General features: G+C 60.4%; 2 protein-coding genes across 2 annotated transcripts; one reads left to right on the forward strand and one right to left on the reverse strand.

Annotated features, from left to right (window-relative positions):
* Positions 1-1,036: 1,036 nt before the first annotated feature.
* CGN (cingulin) lies at positions 1,037-15,513 on the reverse strand. Its single transcript, XM_054179205.1, has 21 exons — positions 15,413-15,513; positions 12,895-13,871; positions 12,660-12,760; positions 12,338-12,407; positions 11,997-12,092; positions 11,619-11,743; positions 11,227-11,368; positions 10,927-11,139; positions 9,995-10,143; positions 9,053-9,194; positions 8,764-8,964; positions 8,344-8,550; positions 7,127-7,384; positions 6,336-6,506; positions 5,915-6,076; positions 5,547-5,636; positions 4,571-4,654; positions 3,092-3,210; positions 2,903-3,011; positions 2,480-2,643; positions 1,037-1,457 (listed from the first exon to the last, which is right to left on the reverse strand). Exons 2-21 carry the CDS (start codon positions 13,858-13,860, stop codon positions 1,313-1,315), a joined length of 3,714 nt encoding a protein of 1,237 aa, XP_054035180.1. The 5' UTR covers positions 13,861-13,871; positions 15,413-15,513; the 3' UTR covers positions 1,037-1,312.
* Positions 15,514-19,786: 4,273 nt separating this feature from the next.
* Positions 19,787-23,594, forward strand: PSMB4 (proteasome 20S subunit beta 4). The gene is made up of 7 exons (XM_054179215.1): positions 19,787-19,946; positions 20,338-20,544; positions 21,660-21,806; positions 21,936-22,017; positions 22,115-22,231; positions 23,069-23,157; positions 23,465-23,594. The coding sequence occupies exons 1-7, from the start codon at positions 19,825-19,827 to the stop codon at positions 23,475-23,477; spliced, it is 777 nt and encodes a 258-aa protein (XP_054035190.1). The 5' UTR covers positions 19,787-19,824; the 3' UTR covers positions 23,478-23,594.
* The last annotated feature ends 1,908 nt before the right edge of the window (positions 23,595-25,502 follow it).

Raw genomic sequence — 25,502 nt, forward strand, 5'->3', positions numbered from 1 at the left:
GCCTTAGCTCCACCACCAGCCCCAGCCCTGCCGGTGGGGCCACACTCCAGCCCTGTGCGGTCACCAGAGCCACACTCCAGCCCCAGGGTGGGGACAGCCAGGGGATGTTCCTGTCCTGGGGGCAAGGGGGGGGGGGGGGGGGGGGCTTGGGGAGCTTTGGCAGGAATGCTGCTCCCTCAGGGACTGGCAAATTTTGGTCATGCTCAACCACCACCTTGGGCAACCTATGGCCACTGAGCCCCCCAACACCCTGCAGGGTGTTGCTGTCACCTCACTGGGGACACTGAGGCAGAGGGTGGAGACTGTGGTTGACCTCAGCTCCGACACGCGTGGCCAGGAGGGTGAGGGCAGAACCGGTTCCACCAGCCTGGCTGAGCTGCAGCGCAGACACTGGGTGCAGGGCCAGGAGCTGGGCATGCCGAGCCTGGCAGAGCCCTGGGTGGGGGTGACACAAAGATGTGGCCAGTACTGACCAGAGAGGGGACAGCAGTGCCCCTGGTGTCATCACCATGTCCATCCCCTCGTAGTGACCAGAGGGGGGCCACTGTGTCCATCCCCACTGGCTCCACCTGGTTAAACCTCACTGGGCAGCAGGACTTGGGCTGGCAGGGTCACTGGGCACCATGCCAGCCCAGCTCTGGCTTGGCACTGGAACCAACTAGGCCCTGCTGGAGGCCAGAGGGGAACTGCCATCACCAGCTGCCAATCACCACACCAGCACTAATTAGCACTTGGCAAGGCTCCCACCCTCGTTAATTAGCGATAACGAGGATTTATCTGCAGGCCAGATGCAGCGGAGCACGGCAGGAGCTGTGTTTCCCCGTGAGTGGTGTCACCAAGCCAAACATACCACAGTCTGTGCCAGGCTGTGCCCAGGGCCACATGGTGAGGCACTGGTGTTAAAATGCTGGGGTTTATTGAAAACACCACTTGGGGATGGGGGAGGGCAGGGGGTGGGGGGCATAGAAAAATAAACCAGGCCCAGATGTCTCCACGAGAACCTGGTCCTCCAGGGATTGCAGGATCTCAGAGCCCCGGGTTGGGACCCAGTCACCGATAGGGGCACTAGCTGCGGCCAGTGGCTACCCCCAGCAAACAGCCACGGTGCCAAGGCAGCCTGAGACCCGTAAGGAGGAGAAGAGCTGAGATGGTGCCCAGCTGGAGGTCCTCGTCCCGCTGCTCCTGCAGCAGTTTCCCGCAGCTCGGTGCTGGGAGAAGAGTTTTTGCCTTCAGCCGCTGTGGTGGCTGCCGCCGGTCCCCTCTCGGCCGGTTCCGGGAATGCAGCTGGGCTCCAGGGTGGGGTGGGCAGGGGTCAGCAGGAACTGGTCTGCAGGTTGGCCTCGTTGAGCAGCGAGGTGATGGAGGAAGGGCCGTAGGCACTGTCGAACTCTTCATCATCCGAGCTGAGGGGGTCATCCTGCAGCGAGGAATCAGTGGCCGAGCGTGTAGCTTTGCGCCTGGTGGGGGGCACAAGGGACAGGGCTGAGACTCTCCTCATGCAGCCTGGGGAGGGGCTGAAACACCACCTCCACATCCAGCTTGGAGATCAGAGAATCACAGAACGCAGCAGGCTGGAAGGGAGCCCCCAAGCTCATCTTGTCCAAACCCCCTGCAGGCAGCAGGGACACCTGCAGCCAGAGCAGGCTGCCCAGGGACACTGCAGGTCTGGCCTTGGATGTCTGCAGGGGCAAGGCCTCCATCACAGCCCTGGGCAATCTGTTCCAGTGTCTCCCCTGCCTCATGGTGCAGAACTTCTCCTGAGGACCAACCTAAATCTGCCCTGCTCCAGTTCCAAACCATTGTCCCTTGTCCATCACCCTAAGCCCTTCTGAACAGTCCCTCCCCAGCTCTCCTGGAGCTCCTTCAGCTACTGGAGGGCTGCCCTAAGGTCAGCCTGAAGCCTTCTCTTCTCCAGCCTGAACAGCCCCAACTCTCTCAGCCTGTCCCCACAGCAGAGGTTCTTCAGGCCTCTGCTCATGTTGGTGGCCTCCTCTGGACCCTCTCCATCAGGTCCAGGTCTCTCTTGTGTTGGTGACCCAACAGCTGGACCCAGCCCTGCAGGTGAGGTCTCCCCGGAGCAGAGCAGAGGGACAGGCTTCCCCTCTCCATCTCTGTCCACACTGCTTTGGATGCAGCCCAGGCTGCCCTTGGCCTCCTGTGCTGCCAGTGTCCAATGCTGGCTCCTGTCAGCTTCTCACCCCCCAGCACCTCCAAGTCCTTCTCTGCAGGGCTGCTCTCAATCTCATCACCCCCAGCCTAGTTGCCCTGGGCCTTGTACCTCCTGAGGTTCTCCTCAGCCTGTCCAGGTCCCTCTGGGTGGATCCCGCCCCTCACTGTTCTCAGCCTCACCATGCAGCTTGGTGCCACCTGCGAACCTGCTGAGAGTGCCTTAGTCTTGCTATGTCATTGCTGAAGATGTTGAACCAGCACGGACTCCCTGAGGGACTGAGAACCTCCCCTGCAGCCCTGTGACCCCTACCAAGCCTCCTTCTCCAGTGCCTTGATGCGGTTCTGCAGCTGCTCGTTGAGTTCGTGCTGCTCCTCCAGCTCCCTCTGTGCCTTCTTGCGGGCACCTTCCAGCCGCTCAATCTCCTCCTCTGCCTCATCCACTTGGCGCTTGAGGGCCTTCACCCGCAGGCTCAGCTGCAGGGACATGGAGCTGCTTTGGCTGCAGAAGACCTCCAAGGTCACCCAGTCCAACCAGCAACCCAGTACCACCACAGCCACCCAACCATGGCCCGACGTGCTATGGCCACAGGTTTCTTCAACACCTCCAGGCATGGAGACTCCACCAGCTCCCTGGGCAGCCTGTGCCAGTGCCCATGGGATTAGTTCAGCCAAGCACCCTGAGGTGTGTCCCAATGCTGCTTGGTGTCTCCAAGGGCTGCCATCCACCACCTACCTGGTCCTTCTGGTCACTGACATGCTGTCTCTCATCATCAATCTGGATGGTCAACTCTTTCACCTTCCTCTCCAGCTTGCGGTTGGAGGACAGCAGGACACTCTTCTCCCTAGGGTTAAGCAACAGGGTAGGGCTGGCATCCAGTGAGGCAAAGGTCCCCCCTGAGGTGAGGGTCTCCATGGCTGGTACCTCTCCTCTGCCTGCAGCTTGTCCTGCAGCTCCTCCAGCCGTGCCTCCAGCTGGGGGATGTTGCTGCTGGGTTTGTGCAGCCCCTCAGAGCTGGCCAGGCGGTTCTTCAACTCCTTATTCTACAGGGAGAGGATAGCCCAAAATCATGGGACCGGAGAAGGTCAGGGGTTAGAAGGAACATCAGGAGATGTTCCAGTCCAACCCTCCAGAGCAGGGGCACCCAGGAACACAGGAACACATCCGGAGGAGTTGGAAGCTCTCCACACCAGAAGACTCCACAACCTCTCCGGGCAGCTTGCTCCAGCACCCTCACAGCACAGAATTGTCTCCTCCTGCTCGGATGGAACCTCCTGGGGTGCAGTTTGTGCTCCTTGCCCCCTGTCCTATCACAGGGGACACCACTGAGCAGAGCCTGGCCACTTCCTTCTTGCCCCCCACCCTTCAGCTATTTGCAGACATTGATCAGGTCCCCTCTGGGGCTGCTTCTCTCCCAGCCAAAGCCCCCCAAGGTGTTTCCCCATCAGATGTTCCAGTCCCTCCAGCATCCTCATGGCCTCAGCTGGACACTCTCCAGCATGTCACTGTCCCACTTCAACTGGGACTGTCACCGGAATGGGGAAGGCTCCAAGCCTGGCTTATGTAAATGGCAGTGGTGAGTCAGGGCCCAGGAGGCCTTTCCCAAGGAGAAGACCTAACAAGCAGCTTCGTTATGTAACGGCAATTAACCGTCCTGGCACTTGAGAGTCCAGGATGTGGCAGAGATCACTGGGTGCAGGAACTTCCACCAGCTACAGAACACCCAGCACCCTGAGACCTGTTCCAGTGTCTCTCCAAAGCACCACCAAAGCCAGCTCCCTTCCCCACCCCAAGCCCTGGCATCACCACCAGGCAGCAGGAGCCATGGTGGCCACCACGTCAGCAGTGGGAGCTCTGTGTTGTTCTTGGCAGCAGCACTTCCACCCAGGGAACAAGAACAGCTCCAGGAGCTCAGTTCCCATTGATCCATCTGGGACTTGGCTAACAAGGATTTGGAGCACAGGCCTGGACAGGGAGCTGTGGGGAAAGGGGGCATTCCCCTGGAATTCTGCCCCAGGGAGATGCCTGCTGGCTCCATGGGAGCAGGGGTGCGGCTTTGGGAGGATGGGCTGGACCACATCCAGAGCTGGGAGGAGGAGGAATGGGTTGGGTTGGAAGGGACCTTCAAGACCATCCAGTTCCAACCCCCTGCCATGGGCAGGGACACCTCCCACCAGCCCAGGTTGCTCAAGGCCTCATCCAGCCTGGCCTTCAACACCTCCAGGGAGGGGACAGCCACAGCCTCCCTAGGCAACCTGTTCCTCAGAAACTCCTGAAGGACCTGGTCCCTCTCTCCCAGGAATGGCCTAGAGAGGAGCAGAGCCACCCTGGGGGCACATAGCCCCATACCCACACAGGATGAGGGCTGCAGCTGGACCCAGCCCCACCACAGCTGAGCCTCACCTGGCGCTCCAAGGAGGCTTTGTCACACTCCAGGTCCTGCCTGCTGGAGCGTTCCTGCAGCAGCTCTGCCCGCAGCTGGTCAATCTGGGGAGAAGGACGTGGTCCATCTTGGTTTACTGCTCAGAGACCAAGGCCACCACTGTGCCAGTGGACCAAATTTCCTCCTGTGACAGGTGGGATGTGGTGCACTCCCCCAGCCACACACAGTGGTGCCACCAACCCCCCCCTGCCCCGAGAGGATTTTGGTTCCTCCCCAAACCAATTCCTGCTGCTCTGGTGAGCAGCCTGGAAACCAGGGGCTGCCATTTTCCACTGGAGGGTTCAAACTGGACTGGGAGCTGTGGAGCCAGGAATGGGTTTGACCACCAAGGGAGCAAAGATTGGGTTGGCCAAGATAGCTGTGTCACAAGGGGCCACACCTCCAGTGTGGGCACATCCCACAAGAGGTCAGGGGGGGATGTGTCCCATGAAGGGGCACAGCTGAGGTGGGGATGTCTCTCATGGAGACATCTCATGAGGGGACATATCAGGCAGGGACACATCCCACATGGGGTCACATCTCAGGATGGGGCACAAGGGAGCGTGTCTCACGTGGGGATATGTCTCATGAGCAGACACATCTCAGGTGGGAGTGTCTCACATGGGAACATATCACAGGTGAGGACACATCTCAGGTGGGGCCACACCTCACCTTGGGACACCTTTCCCCAGGGGCTCTGCCCAGCGAGCCGCAGCAGTGCCAGTCCCGCCCGCGTGCCACGCTCCGGCTCCGCAGGTAATAAGCAGGTGGGTGCCATGGAAGCCCAAGGTGGTGCCCAAAGCCAACCTCACCCTCTCATTTGTTGGATCCTTGGGTTCGTGCCCAGCTTCTTCAACCACGGCTGGTGCCCCAACCAGCTTGGTCACCTTCAGTGTCAGGGGCTTCAACCCCATGACCTGAGAACTTCAGCTCTCCACCACCAACCACTCACCCTACCTGATCTCTGCTCCTGTTGACCCTCTCTGTCAGCAGCTCCACTGTGGTCCTCTCCTCATCCAGTTCCACCTCCAGGCGCTTGGACTTCTCCTGTGAGGAGGTAGGAGCAGAAGGCTCAGCATGGAGCCTAGGGCTCACTGTGGGCAGGAGGTCACCAGCCAGCTGAGACCAGTGAGATGGGTACTGGGAGAAAGGGGAGGTTGAGCTTCAGCAGGGCTTCCAGGCTAGCAAAGCCCAACCAGCCCAGGGGGCTCCAGCATGGCCCAGGAGGCAGCGGCCGGGAGCAGGCAGCGGCTGGGCCAGCTCTGCCCCTTGCTGTCAGCACCCAGCACTGCAGGGATAGAAGGAGAGGCTGTTGTGCTCCTCACCTCCATGGCCTTGAGGTGCCGTGAGCGATCGTCCTGGGAGCGCTTCTTGGTGTCCATCTCCTGCTGCAGGTTTTGCAGGCGCTGCAGCAGCAGCTCCTTGTCCAGCCGCATGCTCTCCTGCTCCTCCTGGCTCTCCTGCAGCGCCTGCTTCAGCCTTGTCACCTGAGGCCACCAGGGAAGGTGTCCCCATGTCAGCTGTGCCTCATCATCAGAGGTGTCCCCACCCCAGATGTGTCCCCTGGTGAGATGTGCCCACACTGGAGATATGAGCCCTTGTGAGATGCATCCCCACCAAGATGTGTCCCCCCGACGAGAAGTGTCCCTTCACGTGTCCCCTCGAGACTTGTCTCCAGCCTCCCCATGGAAGCACAGAGGGGATGGCATTGGGACTCAACCCTCAGGACCAAACCTTTGTCCCCACCTCGTCCTGCAGCCGGACCATGCTGAACTGCATCTTCTCCACCTCTGCCCCTCGGTCCTTGGCTTGCTTCTGGGAGTCTGTTATCTCCTTCCGGGACTTCTCCTTGAACTCCTCCAGCTGTGCCTTCAGCTCCGCCAGCGAGCTGTGGGACTCCTCTGTCATCTGCTCCAACTACAGCACCAAGGGCACAGCTCAGGAGCTAGGCACCCACCTGCACACCCTGTCCTGAGCACCCCTGATGGGACTGGAAGTGGGAGAAGGTGCCCACAGAGGGGACATTTCTGCTCTGTGGGTTCAGGAGCACCACAGTGAGGGGTGAGAGCCCTGCCAGAGCTCCCTGGGTGATCCCAGGAGCATCCTCCAGGAGCTGCTTAGGGAAGAGTAGAGCACAACATGGCCTGGGACACTGGGGGACATCCCCTGGAGACATGGTGTGGAGCCTCCTAGGACATCAGGAAGGATTGATCCCAAACAGCCCCTCAGGGAAACCAGATCCATGACCAAAGCCCTGGATACCACCACAAACACAGTGAGGACATCTCAAAGTCCCCCATCACATGGCATGGAGAGCAGTTGCCACGGCACCTGGTGCCCATGGAAGTGCAGCCACAGCTTCACAGATTGGGCTGGAGAGGACCCTCCAAGGCCATCTTCACCTCCAACAACATCAGGGCTGCCCAGGGCCCCATGGAGTCTGAACTGAAACATCTCCAGGGATGGGACCTTGATCACACCCCTGGGCAATGTGGGGGCACCCCAAGCTGAGCCTGGAGGCAGCCAAGGAGCCCAACCTCTTTGCTCAGCTTCTCGGTGGTGCGGTCCAGCAGCCGCTTCTGCTCCTCCAGCTCGCCCTTGGTGCGCCTCAGCTGCTCCTTCTGCCGCTGCTCCTCGTGGAAGGCTTCACTCAGCTCCTGGTGGGCCTGGGTCAGCCGTGCCAGGCCCCGCTGGGCATCCTCCAGACGAGTCTCCAGGGACCTCTTGGCCATCAGCAGCTCCTGCTCCCGCTCTGAGGCTTCACTCAGGGACTCCTCCATCTGCCTGCGCTCTGTCTGCAGAGGTCATAGAGGCATAGACTTGTTTGGGTTGGAGAAGACCTCCAAGATCCTCAACCCAACCCCACCATGGCCACCAAACCATGGCCCCATGTGCCATGGCCACAGGTTTCTTCAACACTTCCAGGGATGGGGACTCCACCACCTCCCTAGGCAGCCTGGGGCAGGCCCCAACCACTCTTGCAGGACATAAATTGTTCCTTATGGACAACCTAAAACCTCCCCTAGGGGAACTTGAGGCCACCTCTTCCTGTCCTGGCCCTTGTTCCTTGGCAGAAGAGCCCAACCCTCACCTGGCTCCAGCCTCCTCTCAGGGAGCTGTAGAGAACAATGAGGTCTCCCTCAGCCTTCTCTTCTGCAGCCTCAACATCCCCAGCTCCCTCAGCTCCTCCTCCCCAGCCCTCTTGTCTAGACCCTTCCCCAGCTTCATTGCCCTTCTCTGCCCCTACTCCATCTCTCAAGGTCCTTCTGGCAGTGAGGAGCCCAATCCTGAGCCCAGGAATCCAGCTGTGGCCTCCCCAGTGCCCAGCCCAGTGGGACAACCCCTGCCCTGCTCCTGCTGCCCACACTGTGCCTTCTTGGCCACCTGGGCACCCTCTGGCTCAGCTCTGGCTGATGGCACCCAGTACCCCCAGGGCCTTTGTCACAGGGCAGTTCCCAGCCATTGCCCCCAGCCTGGAGCCTCCCTGGGGTTGTTGTGACTTAAGAGCAGGACCCAGCCCCTGGCCTTGTTGAAGCTCATCCCATTGACGTCAGACATGGATCCAGCCCAGTCAGAGCCCCCTGCAGCAGCTCCACATCCCACCCAGTTTAGTGTCACCTGCAAACTGCCTGAGGGTGCCTCAATGCCCTCACCCAGCCCATTGCTGAAGACATTGAAGATACCACTGAGCTGGGCCTCTTCAGGCTCCATCCAGGGAAGGGGAACAGCTCAGGACCAAGCACAGCCCCAGTACCTCCAGTTTGGTGACCTTCTCCTTGAGCCGTGCCTGGGAGCCCTCCCAGTTCTCGCCCAGGCGCTCATACTCTTTCAGGTGGCTCTCCATGCCCAGGACCTTCCTCCTCAGGTCATCATTGTGCTCTTGCAGCTCCCTCAGGCTGGCCTCCAGCGTCCTCCTTGCCTGCTCTGCCGCCTCCTGCGCACTCTCCAGGGAGGCCTTTGCCTGCAATGCAGCCACAGCATGGAGTGGACCCATGGGGACAACTTGGGCTTGCATCCCTTGGGATGACCCCACGGGAAGTGGATCCAGGATGTGGCTTTGCCACATTGCCCCGTGGCTGTGAGAGCTGGGGGTGATTGGGAAGGTGGAGCCCACCACAGCCATTGCTCCTCGGCTCAGGGCTGGCTGGGCACAAACCCACCCTGGGGCACCCACCTTGGTGGCCTCATCACGCTCCTTCTGGAGCTGCTCCAGGTCCCTGCAGTACCGCTCCAGCTCCCCGTGCCTGCTGGAGGTCTCCTCCTCCATGGAGCCCTTCAGTGCCACCAGCTCCTGCTCCCGCCGCTGCAGCAGCTCCTCCTGCCTCTGCTTCTGCGCTGCCAGCTCCCCCTGTGCCTCCCGTGCCTGCTGCAGCTCCTGGGGTGGAGGAAATGGGGTTGCCTGGGATCCTCGGTGTGGGACGTGGTCTGCATCACTGTGTGCACCTTGTCCCTTGTCACCACACCTTCCTGAGGGCCTCCAGCTCGCCAGGGTCCACGGTGCTGTTCCGGGCCTGCTCCACCTCCTCTCGGGCGGCTGCAAAACGTTCCCGCAGCTCCTGCAGCTCCTCCTCAAACTCCTCCCGCTCCAGCTTCACCTGCAGCAACCTGGAGATGGAGCAGGAAGGATGAGGCCACCCAAGCCCATCCCTGGTGTCCTTGGGTTCTGCATCCCCATTCCCAGCACAGCAGGAGAGCAGAACCCCCTTCACCATCACCTTCCTCTCCTCCTTGTGGTCAGGACAGGAGGAGGAGGACCAGCCCCATCCTATGAGTAGATGTGGAGCTTTGGGACGTGGTCATGGAGGTACTGGGTAAAAGGCTGGACTTATTCATAGCTTCTCCTGGCACTGGGCACCACTGGTCCCGTCCTCCTGCCCCCAGCCTTGCAGTATTGATCAGCATTGATCAGATCCCCCTCAGGCTGCTCCTCTCCAGGTTCCAAAGCCCCAAGTCCCTCAAGCCTGGCCTCGTCTCAGAGCAGCTCCAGGCCTTTCAGCACTTTCCCAGCCCTTTGCTATGCCCTCTCCAGCAAGTCCCTGTCCTTAAAAACTGTCCCTCAAAACCAACCAAACCACACAAACCTCCCTAAAATACCCTGCTCTGTATTGGGCAGACAGCTCTTCTGAGTGCCAAGAGAAGATGTCCCAAGGAGGAAACTTCAACTGGGTCTCTATCAGATGTCAACTGACTGCTGAGAAACTCTATCAGGATGCTCTTCACAGAATGGGTTGGGTTGGAAGTGACCTGAAAGCTCATCTACCTCCAACCCCCTGCCATGGACAGGGACACCTCCCACCAGCCCAGGTTGCTCAAAGCCTCATCCAGCCTGGCCTTGAACACCTCCAGGGAGGGGCAGTCACAACCTCCCTGGGCAGCCTGTCCTCAGCCATGGCCCCAGCTCTTACTCCTGCTTGGTGCTGCGGAGCTCATCCTTGTTCTTCTGGAACATGTCCCTCCAGTGCCCGGTCTCCTCCGTGCTCTCCTCCAGCTCTCGCTGCAGGTTCCTCACCACGCTGCTGATCTTCTGCTTCTCTGACTCCAGGTTGGCCTGATCCTAGGTCAAAGTGTTGAGTGTTCAGCCACCGAGCATCTTTCTGGGATGTTCTCATCATGTTGAGCTCCTGCCTTGCTTAATGCCTCACCCTGAACCAACCCCAGGGAACCCATGCAGGGATCTGGGGAGCCCCTAAACCTATGTGAACCAGCTCCACTCCCACCCCAGAATCCCCACCTTGGGCAGAGGGATGCTCCAGTGGGGCATCCTGTCCCTGGTAGGGCCCTGGAACATCTCTCTTATGAGTCAAGATTGAGGGACTTGGGTCTCTTTAGCCTGAGAAGAAAAGAACTATAAGGATACTAAGAAGTCTTATGAGAAGAGTGAGGGGCACCTTGTCAATGCTGATCAGTAATTCATGGGTGGGTGCCAGGAGGATAGGACCAAGCTGTGTTCAGTGGTGCCCAGTGACAGGACAAGGGGCAGTGGGCACAAATAGGATTATCAGAAGTTCCACCTGAACATGATAAGGAACTTCTGGAACTGAAGGGTGGTGGAGGCCTGGAGCAGGCTGGCCAGAGAGGGGGTGGAGTCTCTGGGGTCATTTCAAACACACCTGGACGTGTTCCTGTGTGACCTGCTCTAGGTGAGCCTGCCTTGGCAGAAGAGTTGGGCTGAATGACCTCAGAAGGTCCCTTCCAACCCCTCCCATTCTGTGTGCCAAGTTTGGGGCAGGACACAAATTCCATTCCCAGCTCTGGACCATTTCTTGGAGGAACTCAAGGACACCAGCTGCAAGCCAAGATCCTTCCCACCCTCCAGCAGCCCTGTCCTTGGCCAGACCTGTGAGATGTCCTCCATGCTGCGCCGCAGCTGCTCCACGTCACTCTGGTACTGCTGCCTGACACGGTCCAGCTCCTTGTCATGGTTGGCCACCTCCTCCTTGAGGGCTCCCTTCAGCGCTGTCAGCTCCCGCTCCCGCAGCCGCAGCTGCTCCTCCTGACGCTGTTTGGAGCTCAGGGTCTCCTCCAGCTCCTCCCTGGTCTCCAGAAGCTCCTAGGTGAAGGGCACAGCCTGGTTTGGTGGTGGTGGTGAAGTGACACAGCGTGAGTGCTCACACCCTTGGTGTGACCATCACCAGACCTTGTAGAGAGCTTCATTGTCCAGGGCTGTGCTGGAGCCACGGCGCAGGCGGTTGAGCTCCTGGTGGGTGGCCAGCAGCTGCTCCTCGCAGTCACTCAGCCTGATCTCCACCTTCTCCTTGGATGTTCTCACCTCACTCAGCCTGGTGGGGAACACCCAAGACCCTGGACACCTCTGCAGCACCCACTCATGAGCATCAGCACTGGTGGATGGCTTATCCCCGCATGGCAAAGGGAATGGGGATAGTGGGGAGGGTGTGTGTGTGTGACAGCTTCCCCAGCCCTGTTTGCATCTCCAAATGCCTCCCACCACCCTCCAGAAGCATGCCCACAGCAGGACAGGCAGATGTCCCCAGGCCTGGCAGGGACATGTTCCCTCTGATCAGCTCTTACTCCTGCAGGCTTCTCTGCAGCTCCTGGGTTTTCTTCTCCAGGGCCCCCCGCAGTCTCTGGCTCTCCTCTTCAGCCACCCTCAGCTTCCTCACCGACTCCCTGGGTAGCTCCAGCTTCTGGCGGAGCTGTGGGACAGGGGACACCAGTTATATCCCCTCCTGGGGTCCCATCCCACCTCCAGCATCTCACCAGGAAGGACACCCACATCCCCAGCATCCCTGGACACCCTGACAGGGTGTCAATAGGACCAGAAGATTTGGTCCCTCCGGGGCACCAAAGGGGCTCAGAGCAGGGACCCATCATGCTTCCTCCCCACCCCAGGATGTAAACTGTGACCTCCTGTGCCCCCAAGTCCCCCAACCTTATGCTTGGCTTCACCTTATTCTCCTCATCGAGCTTCTCCTGCAGCTCCTCCACCTTCTGGGCCAGGTCCCTGTGCTGGGGCTGGGAACAGGCCGTGTCCTTGGCAGGTGCCTGGAGAGACACTCCCCCCATCAGGGTTCACTTGATGAGTCTGGGGAGGTGCAACCCCCACCCCCTCCAGTGCCACAGCTTGGCCCCCATACACCACCCAGCAGCCACATGTCACCGGAGTGCCACCTTTGGCACATGGGAATGTGGTGCTGGGAAAGAGCCTCTGGGAAGGAGGCCCTGGGTGGGGGGGAGGCTGGGGAGGGGGCTTCCCTCATGCAGGCAGGGAGCAGCAGCTCCCAACTCACCGCCAGCTCCTGCAGCTTCTCCAGCAGCCTGGCAGCCTTCCTCCGCAGGGAGATTTCACTCTCACTGCTCCTGTGGGTGTTAGAGGTGGTGGTGGGGCACATTTGGGGACAAGGTGACGGCCAAACCTAAGCAGCAGGCACACCCCCAGCACTTCACTGCTCCCCAAATCCCAAGCACCAGCTGCCTATGAGGGTGGCCCCAGTCCCAAGACACCCCACAGCATTCCAGCCACAGCCGCTGGGGCTTTGGGAAGAGGGCAGAAAGCCTTGGGGGCAGTCACAGGGCTTTGGAGGGCATTCTGGGGCAGTTGGGAGGGCTCACCCTTCCTTCAGGATGCTGTAGATGAGCTCCTTGGGGTGCTCCGTGCTGCCGGGCTGCGTGACCTCCCGCTGGTCCCGCAGCAGGTCCGGGGTGGATTTGAGCTGTGTGAGGAACCAAAAAGCTCAGCTCCAGCAGGACATGGAGCCCTCCCCTCGGCTCCAGGGGACATCAGTGCCCACCATGGTGACCCCAGCAGGAACAGATCCTGCAGCTCTGCCCTGGCTTTGCTCTGCACCTGCTTGGCCACAGGCTCCTCCACATGCTGACTCCTCGCCCCCACCTCAACCATCCCTCCAGTCCTGCTCGGCTGGCTCAGGCTGCCAGTAGGCAGCGAGGGCTTTGTGCCAACACTGGTGGGCACCAGGGGCTGGGGGCAAACAGTGCCAGGCTGGTGCTGGGCAGTGGGCAAGTCGTGGTGGGAGACGCGGCCGTCCAGGCTCTGCGAGCGTTTCCTCTCCTCCAAGGGGATCCGGCCCCTCCTGGCCGCCCGCCCCCGCTGCTGGACCCTGCCGTCGAACTTGCTGATGAGTGAATCCACCGAGGACAGAGGTTTGGTGTCCACATCGCTGCCGCCACCGCCAGCACCCACCATGGTCTCAGTGTCCGAGGAGGGGTCCTTGGCCGTGGTCCTCAGGCCTGGCTGCGAGGCGATGTTCACCATGCTGCTGCTCTTGCTGCCGGCCAGGGACCGCTGCTGCCGGCCGCCGCCGACCCGGTGAGCGCCGCTGGCAAAGGGCAGGTCTGCGGCGCCGCCGAGCAAGTCCCCGTAGGACTGCGTCCTCCGCAGCTCCTCGCCCACCAGGACTTTGGGTTCATGGTGGGATGCGGGCAAGGCACCCCCGGCCTCCTCGTCCGAGGTGCTGTGGGCCGAGCCATGCCGCGGCTGCCGGCCCGCGTAGGGGTTCTCCGGCAGGTCCGAGTCAGAGCTGACAGAGCCGGAGGGCCGGGATCCGGCGATGGGGGTCTGGTAGGAACCCTCGCTCTTGATCTGCACCCCGAAGGAGTCCCCACCCTTCTCGCCGCTGTTGAGGACTACGAATGGCTGCCCAGCGATGCCCTGCACCCTCACGGCCACCCCGTAGGAGCCGGGTTTGGTGCGCGCCTTGGGGGGTTTGCGGGGCTCCTGCAGGTCGTTGATGAAGCGGATCTGGACGCCGTAGTCCACCGGGTTCTGCTTCTCCGCCATCGCTGGCCACTCCATCCCCGGGGCTCCTGAGCGAACACAGAGGGGACAGAGTCATGCTGAGAGCAGAGGCAGAGCTCAGCGAGGGTCCGTCAGCCAGGACGGTGCCAGAGGACGCTCGGTGCCAGTGCTGCAGCGTCCCCAGGACAGGATGGGGACAAACGGCTGTGCCGGCACCGGCTGCTCCTAAAGGGACACTGGGGAGGGCAGGGAGAGGGAACCCCCCCCACCCCTATCCCCCCACCGCCACGATGCACTGACGCCCTGACTCTCACCGTGTCTCCAGTCACTCGCCCTTGGTGGCAGGACCCCGGTGATGCCAGGGGTGGGGGGGATGCAGAGATCCCTGCTGGGCACCGCTCCCGCTGCCTGCGGAACGCCGCAGCCTCGCTGCAGCCCCAGCTCCCGCTGTCCCCTCAGCAGCAACCCCAGCGCCCGCTGTCCCCGCGGCCAGGGGCAGCCACCCGGGTCCCGTGGGGAGGGGACAGAAATGAGCAGTGACATATTGGGAACAGCGTGATGGAGCCCTCCCACCTCGGTCCCGGGGGCAACCAGGGCGATGCCGGCCGGCGGAGATCGGTAGGATGCAAGAAGGGAGGGGAGGGAGAGCTCCTCTATTGGCACCTGGGAGGGTTCAGCGATGAACACCCCCCAATCCCCAAGCACCCCCTGAGTCCCAGAACATCGCGTGTGTCCCCCACCCTGAGTACCAGGAGCTGCAGCAGCTCCTCTGCTGGAAATAAAAGGGATACCCGGAGTGACCCACCCACGTCCCTGGGAGGGAGCCCCAGAGGGTCCCTGGGATGCAGGGGGGTGGGGGTTGGGATGACTGCTCATAAAGGAAATCAAAAGCAACCCCCAAACCCAGTTTTTCAGCTCGGGTCCAGACATTGCCCACCCCCAAAAGCTGCCCCAGCATGGAGTAGGGAGTGGGCAGGGATGGGGCATGGAGCAGAAGGATGCCCAGAGTAAGGGGTGTCCAGAGCAGGGGGTTCCCCCATGTCCTCCTATCAACCCCAAGCTCCCATCTCCTCCCATGCCCACCCTGTGGAAGAAGCCAGAGCAGAACTCCCACTGCCATGGGACCCAGGGAGAAGGAAGATGCCAGGTCAGGAGGTGGGAGCAGGTGCCACACAGACGCCACCAGGCATTGCCCGGAAGGACGAGCAATTGGCTTGCCCTGGCTTTGCCAGCTCACCACCACCACCACCACCTGCTCCTGTTCCCTGGCCAAATCAGCAGGGACGGCTCTTGAGACTCCTCCGCTTTGTCAGAGTCACCATGAACCCTTTGGGTCCCCTGTGTCCCCCATCCCAGAGCCAGAAGCTACAGGCAGGGGACCAATTATTTCACCAGAGGAGCCCAGGAGAAGAGTCCACATCCCCTAAGCTCCTTCTCCCCACGGCGCGTCCCACTAACGAGATCAGCAACAGACAGCAGCTTCCATAGCAGCCCCCAGAGCAAATCCCATCAGTTCTGTTCCCCCAGGTACCCCAATGCCTCCCCTCCCCCCCGCCCCGCCCTGAGCCAGGGGGACAAGGGATCTGGGAGGAGCAGGATGGCCACCAACCTGCAGTGACCACCCGAGGAGAGGCCACCAGCTCCACCAGAGTGTGCCAGGGCGTCCAAAGTGCAGCCGGTGAGGAAATGGCAACTGGGTGGGGAGAGGGTTTGGTCCCTGCTGCTGCTATCAGGGTGGGAACCATGAGCCCTGGGTGCGGCACCTGCCTTGGCAGCACCTTTAGAGTAACAGAGGTGCCACAAGCATCCTCTCATGGTACTACCAGAGGGGCTGAGGCTTGCAGAGTGGAACACCAGCAAAAGACTCAGCTCTGCCTTGCCACCCACCCTGGCACGAGCAGGAAACAGGTGGTGGAAAACCACAGGGATTGGATGGGGTTGGGAATGTCACTGGGTTCAAGCTCAGTTGGCACAGGAATGGACTGGGAAGAAGAGGATTTGCCCCTTCCACTGCCTTCACTCCTGGATTTGGGGGGTTCTGGTGGCCTGAGCTGGGTCTTTGGGGATCTGGGAGGAAGGGGGTGGTGGTAAACTGCAGGAGTTGGGAATGTCTCTGAGTTCAAGCTCAGATGGCACAGGAAGCGACTGGAAGAGGAGGATTTGTTCCTTCTGTCACCTTAACTCCAGTGGCCTGAGCTGGGTGTTTGGAGAGCTGGGAGGAGGCAGGTGAGCCAGGTCTGCTGGTCATGTCCCAGGAATGCTCCCTGCTCCTGGAAAGGCTCCAGCCTGGAGCCGGGTCACATTCCTGTGCGTGGGAGCAACACCCAGCCCCAGGCTGGAAACACAGCCCCGGGAGGGGATTTCACTGGGAACCACAGGGAAGGAGGCTAGAAGCAGGAGGGACAGAGGAGCTAGGCTAAAAATAGGCTGGATCCTGTGCCCAGGGTGTGCCTCAGCCTCCAGCACACCTTCACCCTGCCCCGGGCTGGGCTGGCAGTGCCACAGGCACCGAGCAGCAGGGGTCCTGCACACTGCCAAGGTGAGGGCAGAGCGGGCAGGAGCTGGCAGGTGGCAGAGTAGCAGGAGAAGGCTCTTGCTGGTGCCCACAGACCGCCGGCACCACGCTGCCGGCCATGGGCTGTGGCAGGCAGCCAGCTCCGCTCGGCCGCACCGCGGCACAATGAGACCTTTGTGCTGCCGACCGTAACCCAGAAAGCTGTTTTGCAACGTGCGGGTGGTGCTGGGAGAGGCTCTGATGCCACGCAGGGCTCGGAGTGCCCCAGCTTGCCCTGGCATCCTGCTCCCACCAGGGTGGGCTGGCTCTGCTCCATTGTGGTCAGCTTGGGTCATTCGACCACAGGCAGCCACACGCTGGGACCCCCACCGAGGAGTTGGCACCTTTCTGCCAAACCCAGAGCCCATCTCTGAGCCACCGCGGCCCTAACCAGATCACAGGGACCAAAAGCTGCCAGATTATCCCCAAACTCTTCATGGCCAGCAGGGATGCATAGACCCCGAATTTATCCATTTTTCAGGCTCCTGGCAGGGGTTTTGGGCTCTTCCCACCACAGGTTTCCCCAAAGTTCTGCCCCACCTGCTTGCTCAACCCCGCTCGGGGGCACGGTGCCGGGCTGATTCTGGGCACAGGCAGCACACGCCGTGCCCGTGCCCCGGCACCACCGCGGACCGGCTATTCCGGCTCTCCCGCAAACACCGGAACCTGAAACCAGGATGGATCGGCGGCCGAAAACGTGAGCCGCCCTCTGCCCGCCCCGTCGGAGCAATCCGAAACCGGGGCACCTGCTTCACGCACCGGGAACGGGCACCGGCACCGCGCCAGGGGCCGCTAGGGGCATGTCCGTGCCCCGCTCTGGCGGCGGGGATGGAGTCGATGATCTTCAGAGCGGCCTCCCCACCCCGACCATTCTGGGATTTCCTGGTCGGGGATGAGGGTCACCCGCCCCCACAGGTGATGCTCCCTAGGGCTCCTCTGGCAGCAGATAAGGACCAAATTCCACATCGCAGCCCAGAGCCCTCCAGTTAATCATCAACTAGGGACTGGAAAATCTCGTTCTCTGCCTTGCCCAGGGCTGGGTTCGGAAACCAAAACCTCATTGTCCTCTCCTGCGTGTCCCTGTGCCCCAACAGGGGGTCAGACCTGCCACCAAACCACCACCACGGTGCCCTGAAACCAGCAGCATGGCACAAGCCATGCTCTGAGCTATTTACCACAGCACCAACCAGATCAGTTACTGGTTTCCAGCCATGTCACATCCCTCGAACCAGAAGGGTTTGAATGCACATGCCCCCAGGGATGGATTTTTTCTGGGGGACACCAGCAGGGAGTGAGAAGAAACCCCAGGGGCATAACGTGCATCTGGGGGAGCCAACAGGTCTCCAGTGCCACAGGGTTGGGATGGTTTCACTCCAAACTGGGGGCCCTGTCTGCCCCTCACCATCATTGCCATCCCCAGGGCAGCTTGGGCAGCACCAACACAGGAATCATCACATTAACCCCCTGAGGGCCACAAAACCTCTGCCCCTGGGGCAGGGAGGTGATGCCACAATAGCTCTCACCCCCCAGAAAAGATGCTGAGAAGGGAATGCTGAAAGTGCCATGGCCACGACCTGGAGGGCGAGGGGTTTTGGTGGCAAATGAGGGGCTCTGCCAACAACCAAGGGGCTCCCTTGGCACACGAGGGGCTCCGAGGACCAGCATGGAAACCCAACTCGACTCCAAACCAGCTCAACTGGTCAGGGTGGTAGAGAGGAAAGCCAGCCCGAAGCAAGTGAAAGAAAAGCTGCCAGCAGTGGGGAGAGGACAGGACAGCACAGGGCAACTGGAGCCGGTGCTGGCTGTGCTGGAGGAGGCCACCAAGACTCAGGGCAGGGGCTGGTGGGGCTGACACCCAAGCTCTAGATTTTTTTCTTTCTTATTTAAACAGGCAGCTAAAAATACAGCCCTGGAGCCCAGCAAAGTAGGGCAGCTCCTCACATTAAAGTTTCAGGAGGTGCTGCGTTACAGAGCAGCCTGGCCTGGCCCAGCACGGCCTGAGACTCACGGGATCACCCAGGGTGCAAAACAGACCTTCAGGAGATCCTCAAGTCCAACCCTAAAGCCGGCAGGTCCAAAAGGCATTCTTTCTCTCTCTTGAGGCTGGAACTTGCCCTGCTGCAGCTCCTGGCTCCAGGGATGTGGGCAGGGGTTGATTAGTTCCACACTAACGAGGAGAAGTGGAGCTGTGCCTACAGGAGACCCTACAGAGGCATGCTGGGTGGTCCTTGTATGGGAACGTTCCTCACAGGACAAAAGCACCAGCAAAGACAACTACCCTAGGGAACAGCAGATCCCCTATAGAAGGGACAGTTCCCACACAGGGTGGGTAAAGGCAGCTCCTGTAGGGGCTACAGGGGATGGCAGGTCCTTGTTGGAGGAGAGCTGGTAGAACAGGGACAATCCAGGTCCCTCACTGGAAAAGCAGCCTGGAGGTCCCCTTGATCAGGTCATATATGGGGAGAAGACTCCCTGTGAGGGCTGGCCAAGAACAACAATCCCCATGGAGTCAGCCCCTATAGGATCTTCTACAGGGTAATGAAATGAGAGACCCTGCAGGCCCAGCACCTATAGGTTGCACCACAGGACAGGGGCACAGGCCAGGAAGGACAGACCCTATGGCCTCAGCTCCTATAGGCTCTGCCACAGGGCAGGGCATGCTCCAGGAAGGACACCACCTATAGACCCTGCCCCTGTGGGCTTGGCCTTGGGGAAGGACACGTACCAAGGACAGCACCATGGCACCAGCCCCTATAGGTGCTGCTATAGGGCAGGACACCCCTATGGTACAGCAGCCCCCTTGTTCCCAGTCCATATAGACACTACTACAGGGCAGGACACCCCCATGGGACAGCAGCCCCCTTGCTCCCTGTCCTTATAGGCATTGCTATAGGGCAAGACGCCCCCCTGAGACAGCAGCCCCCTTTTTCCCGGTCCCTGTAGGCACTCACCCTCGCCGCCGCCGACGGCTCCGCTCCCGCCGCTGCCCACCGCAACCTGTTACCTTCGCTCAGGCACCGGCCCCCGGTGCTGCCCATTGGGCATCGCCGCACCAAGCCCCGCCTAAAGGCGGAGACAGATCAGCTCTTCCACGCCCCCTCGCCGCGCCCCGGCCTAACGGCTCTGCTAATCACGTGACGCACTTGGTGCCGCCCGCAGCGCGCCGCCATGTTGGGGAGGGAGATGCGTTCGCCTCTCCGGAACCTCCACCGCTCAGGCTCTGCCATCCACACGGTGGGCCGCTGCGGCCCTCGATCCTTCAGGGACGGCGAGGGCGAGGACCCTGGCCCTGGGGGCCGATCTGCAGCTCACTCAGGAGAATTTCGCCACACACAAGATGGCGTCCGACCCCATCTCCCTCTCCTACTCTGCGCTGGGCACGCCCAAGAGAGCACCGTCGCCTACGGTGGCCGAGAGCGACCGTGCTTCCTTTGCGCCTGCGCAGCGCGGGCCACACCGTGACTAAGATGGAGGTTGAAGGAACGCGGGCGCCGCCGCCGTTCTGGGCCGGGGGCCCGGCACCGGGGCAAACGTACATCCCTAGAGGGCCTGGCCCTGCCGCCGGCCGCCTGCCCTTCACCCGAACGCTGTGAGTGCGTCAGGGGCTGAGGGGAGCGGATGGGGGGGGGGCTGGGGATGGTGGTAAACCCTGGGAGTGGGGGGTCGCTGGCGATGGGAGACTGGGAGTAGGGGGAGGGGGCGGGCTGCTTCCTACTGGGATTAGGAAGGGGATGGAGCACTGGGAGTGAGGGGCGCTCGGGATGGTAACGTTGGGGATGGGGCACGGGGGTTGGTGGCACTGGGAGGAAGAAGGGCTGGGGATGGTGGCACTGGGGTGGGAGACTGGAAGGGGATGGCTTGAGGTAGAAGAGAGCAGAGGGGTCCTGGGATGGGCATCAGTGGAAGATGAATGTGTGGAGATGGGGCTGGGGGCGTTTGGGGACTAAGGAGCTGCGGAAGGCTGATGTTTGGGTCTGCAGGAGCCCGATGGTGACTGGCACCTCGGTGCTGGGGGTGAAGTTCAGCGGGGGGGTGATGATCGCCGCGGACATGATGGGCTCCTATGGCTCCCTCGCCCGCTTCCGAGGCATCTCCAGGCTGCTGAAGGTCAATGACACCACCATGCTGGGGGCCTCTGGGGACTATGCTGACTTCCAGTACCTGAAGCAGATCATTGATCAGATGGTGTAAGTTCTGTTGGCCCCTGGGCTGCCAGGGCCACAGCCAGAAGCAGCTTGGGCAAGCCCTGCTCGTGCACTGGTGCCAGTCCTCGAAGAACTGAAGTGTGGTGAACCAGGGCTGTTGAGCAAGGCAGGGTGGGGCTGGAGTGCCCCCTTGGCCTCTGGCAGGCCCTTTAGAGAGTCAGGGAATTGGTTGGGGTGGAGAAGACTTTCAAGGGCATCAAGTCCAACGTCAACCCAGCACCACTGTGGCTACCACCTCCCTGGGCAGCTTGTGTCAGGCCTTGACCACTCCTGCAGGAAAGAAATTGTTCCTTATGGCCAACCTGAACCTCACTGGGACAACTTGAGGTCATCTCCTCTTGTCTTGTACCTACCCAACCCCCACTTGGCTTTAGCCTCCTCTCAGGGAGCTGTAGAGAACAATGAGGTCTCCCTCAGCCTTCGCCAGACTAAACACTCCCAGGTCCCCCAGCCCTCTTCTCCAGACCCTTCCCCAGCTTCATTGCCCTTCTCTGCCCCTGCTCCAGCTCTCAAAAGTCCTTCTGGCAGTGAGGAGCCTAATCCTGATTCCAAGAATCAAGCTGTGGCTTCCTCAGTGCCCAGGCCAGTGGGACAATCCCTGCCCTGCTCCTGCTGCCCACACTGTGCCTTCTTGGCCACCTGGGCACCCCCTGGCTCAGCTCTGGCTGCTGGCACCCAGCACCCCCAGGTCTTTTCCCTTTCCAGCCACTGCCCCCAGCCTGGAGCCTCCCTGGGGTTGTTGTGACCCAAAGGCAGGACCCAGCCCCTGGCCTTGTTGAAGCTTGTCCCATTGACCTCAGCCAGGGATCCAGGTGGGCCAGGTCCTTCTGCAGAGCCTCCAGCAGATCACCATCCCACCCAGCTTGGTGTCATCTGCAACCTGCCTGATGGAAGCCAGTTTGCAGTCTGCTCCCAGTGTCCTTTCCACCATCTCAGTTCCGGTTCCTCTTTGTGGCTTCCCCTCAGGACATCCTCTCCTGGGCCCCTCTTGGGAGAGCAGCCCCTGGGGACTTGCTGGGGGGGGGCAGGGGCAGCTCCTGCTCCTTGCTCCAGCTGCTTCCCAACTTGGTCTTGGGTGAAATTTCTTCCTCTGTCAGGATTGATGAGGAGCTGCTGGGTGATGGCCACAGCTACAGCCCCAAAGCCATCCACTCCTGGTTGACCAGGGTCATGTACAACAGGAGGTCCAAGATCAACCCTCTGTGGAACACTGTGGTCATCGCCGGCTGCTACGGCGGCGAGAGGTGAGGCAGGAGCAGCCGCCTGGTGCTTCTGACATGGCCTGGTGGGCTTCGGAGGGCTGGCAGGGGGCTTCTCCAAGCCATGTCCCTCTTGGCCATGCAGCCACCACACTCACAGCCGTGTCCCATCAGCTTCCTAGGCTACGTGGACATGCTCGGAGTGGCCTATGAAGCCCCCACACTGGCGACAGGCTACGGCGCCTACCTGGCTCAGGTGGGCACTTTCAGCAGCTGCAAGAGGTCCAGGGGTGGGCACTGGGCTGTGGAGCTCTTGGACTTCATTGTGTGGCTTTTCTTCTCCCCCTCACCAGCCAATGATGAGAGAAGTCTTGGAAAAGAAACCCAACCTGAGCAAGGAGGAGGCTCGGGACTTGATAGAGCGCTGCATGAGGATCTTGTACTACAGAGATGCTCGCTCCTTCAACAGGGTGAGAGGGGCACCAGGGCTGGCACCAGGGCTCAGTGGTGGGGCCACTTCTGCTTAACATTCTCCTCAATGTTCTGGGTGAGGGCATTGAGGCACCCTTAGGCAGGTTGCAGGTGGCACCAAGCTGGGTGGGATGTGGAGCTGCTGGAGGCTCTGCAGAGGGCCCTGGCCAGGCTGAAACCATGGCAGAGGGCTGGGTCCTGCCCTTGGGTCACAACAACCCCGGGGAGGCTCCAGGCTGTGGGCAGTGGCTGGAAACTCCTCAGTAGGAAAAGACCTGGGGATGCTGGGTGCCAGCAGCCAGAGCTGAGCCAGCAGGGGCCAAGGAGGCCACCAGCAGCCTGGCCTGGAGCAGCAATGGTGTGGGCAGCAGGAGCAGGGCAGGGATTGTGCCCCTGGGCTGGGCACTGGGGAGATCACAGCTGCAAGCCTGGGGTCAGGGTTGGGCTTCTCAGTGCCAGAAGGATCTTGAGGGCTGGAGCAGGGCCAGAGAAGAGCAACAGAGCTGGGGAAGGGTCTGAACAGGGATGGAAAGGAGCAGCTGAGGGACCTCTCAACTTGCCCACCAAGGACAAAATGAGGTGGTGCTGAAGGCCAAAACCTGCTTCGAGGACATTTGTCCTTCCTGGAGCTTCCAGAGGGCTTAGCTCACCTCTGGGTATGTATGAAGGTGCTGAACATCTTCTTGGAGACCTTGAGCAACCTGGGCTGGTGGGAGGTGTCCCTGCCCATGGCACGGGTCAGAACTGGGTGATCTTGAAGGTCTCTTCCAACCCAGCCCATTCCATGACTCCCAGCCCTGTCCCTTACTGGAGCTCTTCCAACCTTCTCCCCTCAGTATGAAGTTGCCATCGCCACAGAGAAGGGCGTGGAGGTGGAAGGACCCCTGACCTTGGAAGCCAACTGGGACATTGCTCACCTTGTCAGGTACCACCACAGGGTCCTCAGGCTTTGGGCTGGGAGCTGGTACCCTGGAGATGTCTCCAAGGCACACAGTGAAGGGGTGACCAAGGCTGGGTGGTGTCCCTGCCACCTGCTTCAGCAGGAGCCTCCTTGACCTCATACTGTCCCTGCTCCAGGACCTGCTCCACCTTCACAGGTCTGGAGGTGGTGGTGCAAGGTCCTCCAAGAAGGGCACAGCGTTTGGGGAGGGGTCCCAAAGAAGGGGGCAGGGTTTGGTGTTGACCATGTCTTGGTTGTGGTCCTCCTGACTGTGTCCCATCCCTTCTTGCAGTGGCTTTGAGTGACCTCCAAGAGCTGCTCCAGGCTGCTGTGTCCATGTCCCTTTTGCTCCTCCTGATGCTCCCCACCTTCTTTTGGGGAACACATTAAAGCTGTTTCCCCAGCTCTGTCTTTGTCCTGTGCTTGGGGTGGGGTCTGGGGCATGCTCTGGGAGCCCTCACTTCAGGTCTTCTGCTGGAGGTCACCACCAGCCAGGACCCCCAGGTTTTGGCAGCAGGAAAAGCAGCAAAAATACCCCCAGGAAGAGATCCACTGGGGGTCTGAGGCCACACTGAAGGACCCCAAGAGGAAACCTGTGGGGTTCTCAGGCCAAGCTGAAGGCCTCCAAGAAGACATCTGTGTAGGGTTGACCCCAAGAGGGGACATGGGATGTTCTCCGGACAGGGTAAAGGACTCCAGAAGTGGGCACCTATGGAGTTCTCAGACCATGCTGAGGCACCCCAAGAAGGAAGGTGTAGGGCTGACCTCAGGAGGAGATCCATGGGGTTCCCAGGCCAAGCTGAAGCACCATAAGGCCCCTGGTGGCCACAGCGCCCCCTGCAGGCAGCAGCAGGGAGGCCCCATGGGGAGCTGGAGCTGCAGAAGAAAGAGCCCAGGTTGTACAAATCCATTTCCCTGGCTTTATTCAACTTTTCACATCTGTACATTTGCAAATGAACCATTTACAGGGCTGCACAGGCTGCCTCCTGCTCTCCTCGGCTCACCCACCAGGAGAAGGTTGGACCACAAGAACCTTTTGATGGCCACCAGAAAGGTGCAGGTGCCTCTGGGGCCATTCCCAGCAGAGCTACAATTAAAGCAAGCCCTCAAAACATGCAAATCGGTAGGAAAATCAGAAAACAAATCCAAGCTGGCAGTGAAAAAGAAAACCCCAAAGGTCTTGGGTTTGGTGCATGTCACAGTTTTGTCTCCTTCCAGCTGGTGGCTGACTCTAAGCAAAGCAGTGGCTGATACCCCCGGCAGGGGTAGAGGCCAGGGGTTCCTGGTTAGTACTCCCAGCTGCCTGCAGGAAGATCAAGCCAGGCTTGACCTCCCTCTTCCACTACAGCCCCTCTCTCTCAGGAACTCTTTGGGGCAAGGTAGGTGCCCAGCAGGGAGGCACCACCAACGATGGTGACACCAAGAGGTTCAGGTTGCCACCAAGGCTGAGGTAACCACCCTGCTGTGGTGACACTGAGAGCCTCAGGGTCCCACCAAGAGGTTGAGGTCACCACTGCACCCTAGCTACCTGTGGGAAGATCGAGCCAGGCCTGAACCTCCCTCTTCCACTCACAGTAACTCTTTGGAGCAAGGTGGGTGCCCAACAGAGGAGGAACCACCCAACTGTGGTGACACCAAGAGGTTCGGGTTACCACTGTACCTTGGTGACACCAAAAGGTTCAGGTCACCACCACCCCCAACTCCCTGACCACGGAACTCAGATCCAACTCCCAAGTTCAGGGTTGTGGCTCCCAAAAAAACGATGCTGGCATGGAACAGGCAAAAGGTTTTTATGTTTTCTGCTTGTTTTCACCCCAAATTCACAAGCAAAACAGTAATTCTGCTCTCAAAGAACAAAACAAAAACCTAAAACAAAAAAAGCCCCCCAAAGCCCAAGCCAAACCCCAAACAAAACCAAACCCCAAACAACCCCTCCCAAAAAAAAAGCAGGGGAAAAGTCCCCAAACATGACCCCCATCAAACCCAACCAAAACCCCACCCTCCCCCCAAAACCACAACCTCCCCACGAAAAAAAAACAACAAAAAATGAAAAAGACCCCAAACACAACAAACAAAACCCCCACCCCACCCCACAGGCCCCAACCCCAAAATCTCCAAACCTAAAAAACCCTAAGCCAAAGAAACACCAAACAAAAAACAAACCAGAAACCCCAACCCAACCCCAAATCAAACCAACCCTGACCAAAACAAAACCCAAACCCCCAACCACCTGGCTCAGCCACAGCCCTCCAAGTACCAAACCCACATCTAACACCCCCTGGACCCCCAACCTCTATCTGCAAACACCAAAAAAAACCCAACCCCTGCCA

This window comes from Dryobates pubescens (genome assembly GCF_014839835.1).
Source record: "Dryobates pubescens isolate bDryPub1 chromosome 41 unlocalized genomic scaffold, bDryPub1.pri SUPER_41_unloc_2, whole genome shotgun sequence".
Lineage (NCBI taxonomy): Eukaryota > Metazoa > Chordata > Aves > Piciformes > Picidae > Dryobates > Dryobates pubescens.

Excerpts from the sequence above, each read along its gene's own strand:
- CGN (XM_054179205.1), bottom strand. The coding sequence starts at position 13,860 with ATGGAGTGGCCAGCGATGGCGGAGAAGCAGAACCCGGTGGACTACGGC. Across the intron at positions 11,140-11,226 it reads ACAATGAAGCTCTCTACAAG|GAGCTTCTGGAGACCAGGGA; the intron begins GTCTGGTGATGG and ends CCCTTCACCTAG. Across the intron at positions 10,144-10,926 it reads GCATGGAGGACATCTCACAG|GATCAGGCCAACCTGGAGTC; the intron begins GTCTGGCCAAGG and ends ACTTTGACCTAG.
- PSMB4 (XM_054179215.1), top strand. The coding sequence starts at position 19,825 with ATGGAGGTTGAAGGAACGCGGGCGCCGCCGCCGTTCTGGGCCGGGGGC. Across the intron at positions 20,545-21,659 it reads CAGATCATTGATCAGATGGT|GATTGATGAGGAGCTGCTGG; the intron begins GTAAGTTCTGTT and ends TTCCTCTGTCAG. Across the intron at positions 22,018-22,114 it reads ACGGCGCCTACCTGGCTCAG|CCAATGATGAGAGAAGTCTT; the intron begins GTGGGCACTTTC and ends CCCCCTCACCAG.